This window comes from Notothenia coriiceps, unplaced genomic scaffold, assembly GCF_000735185.1.
Source record: "Notothenia coriiceps isolate Sejong01 unplaced genomic scaffold, NC01 NC01_scaffold00026095, whole genome shotgun sequence".
NCBI lineage: Eukaryota > Metazoa > Chordata > Actinopteri > Perciformes > Nototheniidae > Notothenia > Notothenia coriiceps.
In genome coordinates this window covers 438,024-443,817 of record NW_011358796.1, presented here as the reverse complement: position 1 = coordinate 443,817, position 5,794 = coordinate 438,024, and the positions used below count along the sequence as shown (strand labels likewise).

The 5,794-nt window shown below is 39.4% G+C and overlaps 1 protein-coding gene across 1 annotated transcript in view; it reads left to right on the top strand.

Annotated features, from left to right (window-relative positions):
* LOC104956496 (serine/threonine-protein phosphatase 2A 56 kDa regulatory subunit epsilon isoform-like) overlaps positions 1–5,426 on the top strand; it is a 15,997-nt gene extending 10,571 nt beyond the window's left edge. The window contains 8 exon segments of the mRNA XM_010783978.1: positions 1,296–1,449; positions 1,627–1,757; positions 2,399–2,458; positions 3,371–3,479; positions 4,205–4,258; positions 4,533–4,583; positions 4,679–4,798; positions 5,279–5,426. Coding sequence (XP_010782280.1) covers positions 1,296–1,449; positions 1,627–1,757; positions 2,399–2,458; positions 3,371–3,479; positions 4,205–4,258; positions 4,533–4,583; positions 4,679–4,798; positions 5,279–5,410 — 811 coding nt within the window. The 3' untranslated portion in view covers positions 5,411–5,426.
* The last annotated feature ends 368 nt before the right edge of the window (positions 5,427–5,794 follow it).

Here is a 5,794-nt window from a genome sequence, read left to right as displayed (position 1 = left end):
CGAAGTAACGACATACTGATACCGGTTAGTAAAAACCATGAATTAATAGACTTTGACAAGTCTACAGACAGACGGCAGGCGAAAAACCTTTTAAAAAGCGTGATCTTCTTACATGCATTTCCAAACATTTGGTCTACCTACGCTGTAAAATGTATTATCTTTTCGATTTCCACACGGCATCTATTGCACGTCTGTCCGTNTAGTAAAAACCATGAATTAATGCTTTGACAAGTCTGCAGACAGACGGCAGATGCATGTGTCTATAATAAGAAGATCACGCATTTTAAAAGGTTTTTCTTCCTGCCGTCTGTCTGCAGACTTGTCAAAGCATTAATTCATGGTTTTTACTAACCGGTATCAGTATGTTGTTACTTCGGCATCATTTTGAAACGTGTATTACAATTAAATCACGGTCAAATATGTTCATCTTGTTGTAGTTGTCGCCCCCTTGACAGCGATTCTCTCTCTAGTTTAGTAAACTCAGCCCGACTCAGCCCTCTTTGTTGGCCTCGATAGAACCACGATTTAGTCGGGCCATAAAAAAAGTGAAAAAGTAGCCCCGGGCCAAAACTAGGCCAAGTGGAAGCGCAACCGAAAACGGGCCCCGCACGGCTCGGCACGCTTAAAGCGAGCTCTGCGCTGCAGTGGAAACGCGCCATAGCTGACATCAAAGACTCTGTGATTCTGCAAAAAGTCACTTAAATAAACTGTATTGTCAAAACAAATGTTCTACCATGTATCTAACCCCTAAAACCAAATGTCTGTTTGTTTACTGATTGGAAATGAGGACACAGCGTGGTAATTAGTGAGCTTTGGACATATTTAGGGGTCTATTTTAAACAGACAGATTCCTTTTGCTTCCAGTCTGTATGCTAAGCCAGGCACAGATTGTTTGCCCAGGACTCCTTTAGAAATGAGATGCAAATCTCAAGGAGATCCTTCCTGGTGGTTTTCTTAATTCGCCAAATGTTTCCAAAGTCATAAGTAACTTTTTTCCACTTTATCAACATTTCTTTCTCCACATACAAACATCCTTTTACCGAGCTGTAGCCACCTTGGATTCAAACCGTTTCTAACCTTTTTTTGACCTTTCCCTTTAACCCAGTCCAGACCCAGTGTTTACAGGTTTAGTTTGAAGGATTTCCAAAAGGAACATGTCCGACATTCATTGTATTTTCTTCATGGTCTTTTTGTCGTACAGCAGGAAGTGTGACTGTAGTTTGTTTCCGGTGTTATTCAGAGTCGATTGAAGCGACACAGCAGCTGATGGAAGAAGTTGCCCATTGACATTTCAGCCCTTTTTTTTCTTTTGTTTTCACATCAACCACATTCCTTTCTTCTTCTCCTCCTCTTTAGTTGGTATACGAGTTCTTCATCCGGTTCTTGGAGAGTCAGGAATTCCAGCCCAGCATTGCCAAAAAGTACATAGACCAGAAGTTTGTCCTACAGGTGAGTCCGTCTGCTCAAAATGTCTTCAGTTCATCCGTCTCACTCGTTTCTTCCTCCATGTTTTTTTTCCCTCCCGGCTGTCCTCTCTGTCTCTCTTTTGCTTCGACGTTTTTTTTCTATTCTCTTCCTCTGGGATTATGATTTCTTTATCTGTCTGCGTTCCTTCTCTCCGCGCAGCTCTTGGAGTTGTTTGACAGCGAGGATCCTCGGGAGAGAGACTACCTGAAGACAGTCTTGCATAGAATCTACGGCAAATTCCTGGGTCTGAGGGCTTTTATACGAAAACAGATCAATAATATTTTTCTACGGTGAGTAATTAGTCCGTCGAAAATTTTCTTAAACCTTTTTTATCCATTAAATGTTGTTTCCACTCTAATAATCACAGGATTCTTAGCACCGTGTATCCACTTGTATTTGCCTGTTCCCTTTTTGTATATAAAGTGTATATCTAGTTAAAAAATATGTCAAGTTTCTTCAGACAAGGGGTTCATGTACTTTCTGGAATTATAGGAATCGTTGCTAAAAAGGAATAGACAAGACTCAGCTTAATGACAGAAATGTCAGATTGTATTATATTTTTTTCACATTTGTTAGATTACTAAGCAGCTGAATTAATAAAAACAATATTTAAGGTTAGAAAAGGTGAGGACATATTCTATCACTAGCTGGTGCAAAAAGTATTCACAGTGTACTGGGCAATATTGTCAACTTTATGAATATTAGAAAACATGATTTTGACAAATGTTGTGTGTTTTCAAGTTATTTCTGTGTCCAGCATCGACACAGTTAAACAGAAGTCATGTCAAATAATTCTGGTGTTTGTTTTTCTGCCAGCCATTTATAATCTCCATTCAATGTGGTCCTTTACAAGTCATCTGGGTTTAGTAGTTGATCTCCTCTCACTTGTCTCCCCTCTCCTGTGCCTCCCCCCCCCCCTCTCTGGCTGCAGTTTTGTTTATGAGACGGAGCACTTCAATGGGGTGGCTGAGTTGCTGGAGATCCTGGGGAGGTATGTGGAGGCCTCCGACCCTCAAACACACACTTACACACACCTCTGTTAGCTGATGCTTTGAGACAGAGCACAAAGACCTCAGAGCGCCAGCAGAACTGAGCTCTACTCTGATAACCGCCTGCTTTCTTTAGTTGTAATGATATAAGAATGTCTCATTTAAGCATACTCGCTTAGGGGGATATTGATCTTCTTCAAGAGACTCCCCAGATAACAAAATGCAGATACGAAATGAAGAGAACTCAAAAGCTGATCCTCTTTTTATGGAGCCAAATGATAGTGTAGATGTGAAGTTCAGGGAAGAGTCAGGAGCAGAGTTTGACTTGTAGATAAGAAATGAATTAATCCCTTCGGCTCAACGGTGTTTTTAATCCATAGAAAATAAAGACCACACACACACATGCAAACGCACACACACACACACACACACACACACACACACACACACACACACACACCATCAGATTTATATCAGGATTAGTTGATAAAAAAAGGAATTAAATATCGCTAATTTGCTCAACAATTGGTCAACTAGTTTATTTACACATAAAAAATCTACCAATTGCTAATTCCTTTAGAAGTTCTGCTGCTATAAGCTTTACTCGAAGAAGGTGCTCTGATTAGCTGATACATTGATTATCAATTGACTGAAAACATGAATAAAGACCTTGGAAACAACATATTTGATCCATACATATCGAAAGAGAGTTTTTTTTTCTGAGAGCCTGGAGGTTTGAGGAGCTTCATCTCTTTCTTTGTCCTCCAGGCTCCACTGCCTGTATAAACAGTCTCCTTTATTCCTGCTGCTCATTGATCTCCCGCTTCCTTTCAAAGCGTCTCAATGAGACTCTTTCATGTGTGCATGTTTAATTTATGTTTATTCTTTCTCTATTTTTCTCTCCTCTCCCTCAGTATAATCAATGGTTTCGCTCTGCCACTGAAAGCGGAGCATAAACAGTTTCTGGTCAAAGTGTTGATCCCCCTCCACACCGTCAGGAGTCTGTCCCTTTTCCACGCACAGGTAACACATCTCTACCAATAGGCCACAAAGCAACAGACTGATTTTTCAAAAATAACTTCTTAAAGGTGTCATTTATTTCAGAAACACTTTTTGTTATATTCCATGGAATGCTCTTAACATCCGGATAGCAATGAATATATTAAATGCTTTGACAATAAATACATGTGGAAGCCGTAGTACTGTAAAAAGCACGACCAATCATCTGAGCCGGCCCGGCTAAAATAACTGGATGGCCTACCTGCCTGTCAGCCTTCCATCTGTGCACAAACTTATCTCGTGCCCTCATTGGTCATGTGCGTGTTCGTGTGTGTTGGAGGAGGTGCTCTGTAAGGAAGTCTGAAGGAAGGGGCAGATTTTTTTCGGCTGCGTACTTTCAAACTCTAGCGCACTCGAGCTGGTTTCTCCGTTCTTACGTACCCTACCTTTAAAGTTAATTTATCTTTTAAATGAATTAACTTTCCTAATTGAACATAACTTTTGCCTCCAAGCAGAGTATCTTTTGACCATATGCTAAAAAATTTAACAATTTCTATCCGTTTTCAAAATAATATGGCTTTTAGAATTATTCAAACTGTTTTCATGCGTCTTTGTATTTGAGCTTGTGCAGGAGTTTTCATTATGTGTTGTGCTTTGTACGAGATTTCGTTACTCAGTGACTAGTACTGTTGTATGCTAAGCTAAAGGCTAAAGTGTGTCCTCACATGTTGTCTCCTCTCTCCTTGTAGTTGGCGTATTGCATTGTACAGTTCCTAGAGAAAGACCCAACATTAACAGAACCAGTAAGTATGCACCAACAGATAATAACAACTGTTATTTAACTGTGTTTTAATAAGTCTCCATTATTTATTTTGTGTCTTTGTCAATTAAAGGTTAATACAATCAATTACTCAATAACTGCCATGGTAGATTTTAGCATTACAGCTGGTAATTGAGGTTGATCAGAAATGGGGCAGACAGCGCCTCATTGGGGGGGAAAGGAGAAGTTCAATGAAAGTAAAACAATTATTGTAGAAATAAAAGCTTTTCTAAACTCAGCCTCTTCATCATCCTCAGGTCATCAGAGGCTTACTGAAGTTCTGGCCAAAAACCTGCAGTCAAAAAGAGGTGAGGCCTCTTTAACTTGGTTTCACTTTGAATGGTGTGTTTCTCTCTGTGTGTGTGTGTGTGGTAACGTTTCTTTTGTCCGTTGCTGTGTGCAGGTGATGTTTCTAGGAGAGCTGGAGGAGATCCTGGACGTCATCGAGCCCACACAGTTTGTGAAGATCCAGGAGCCGCTCTTCAAACAGATCTCCAGATGTGTGTCCAGCCCACACTTCCAGGTCAGTCAGCATCCTCCACTGATCAACTGTTAGGATGGAAATGACTGATATGTGCTTTACTTGCAATGTAGTGTAGAAACAGGCATGTACATAATCTGTTTAGGGATTTGTAAGAGTAGTTAGGAGTGTTTTAATACCGTTTTAAAGTGTCCTCAAAACCTAATTATATAAAGGCATCGCCCTAACTTTTCTTTACTGATTATTTTAATTATTTTATATATTTGCATTCCCTCATATATCATCATTTTCTACTTTTTTTTAATATCTATTTGATTTTTTTTGTATTTTAAAATACTTTTTTAAGTTTATACATTTCATCATATTATTTTCTGTATCATAACTTAGGGCAACACCTATACCTTTTAAGGCTTTCGTCTATAACAAACATATTTGGGAAATGAATGGGAGGACACAAGTAAAAAAAGAGAGATATTCAGGATTCTCCACAGACACTGAGCCAGGTTTGTGTTTTGGTGGCAGGTTGCGGAGCGAGCTCTGTACTACTGGAACAACGAGTACATCATGAGTCTGATCGAGGAGAACTCCAGCGTCATCCTGCCCATCATGTTCGCCAGCCTCTACAGGATCTCCAAAGAGCACTGGAACCCGTGAGTAACGCTTGAAAGGAATTACCCTTTATGTACAAAAACAAGACTGGATTAGATCTTTTTAAAGAAATTAGCCAAATTCTTTAGGTTTAAGATAATTTTAATTGAGCTTTGATTCTATGTTCCCACATCAAGTCATGTGGTGTCTGTGAATTTTTGCTGAGCAGCAGCTCTCCTTTGTTTTGACTGTTTTTCTCATGACCTGAAATTCACTCGGCTCTGTTTACTGTAAACAGCAGACAACACAACTTCTGAGTGCATGACCAACTTTATTTTTTTAAATCTTGAATATTAAACATAACTCTAGGAAAACATTTGTTAAAACCTGTCTTTTAAAATGCATTTAATTACAACTCTATACTTAGTCAACATCCTACTATTGATCCAA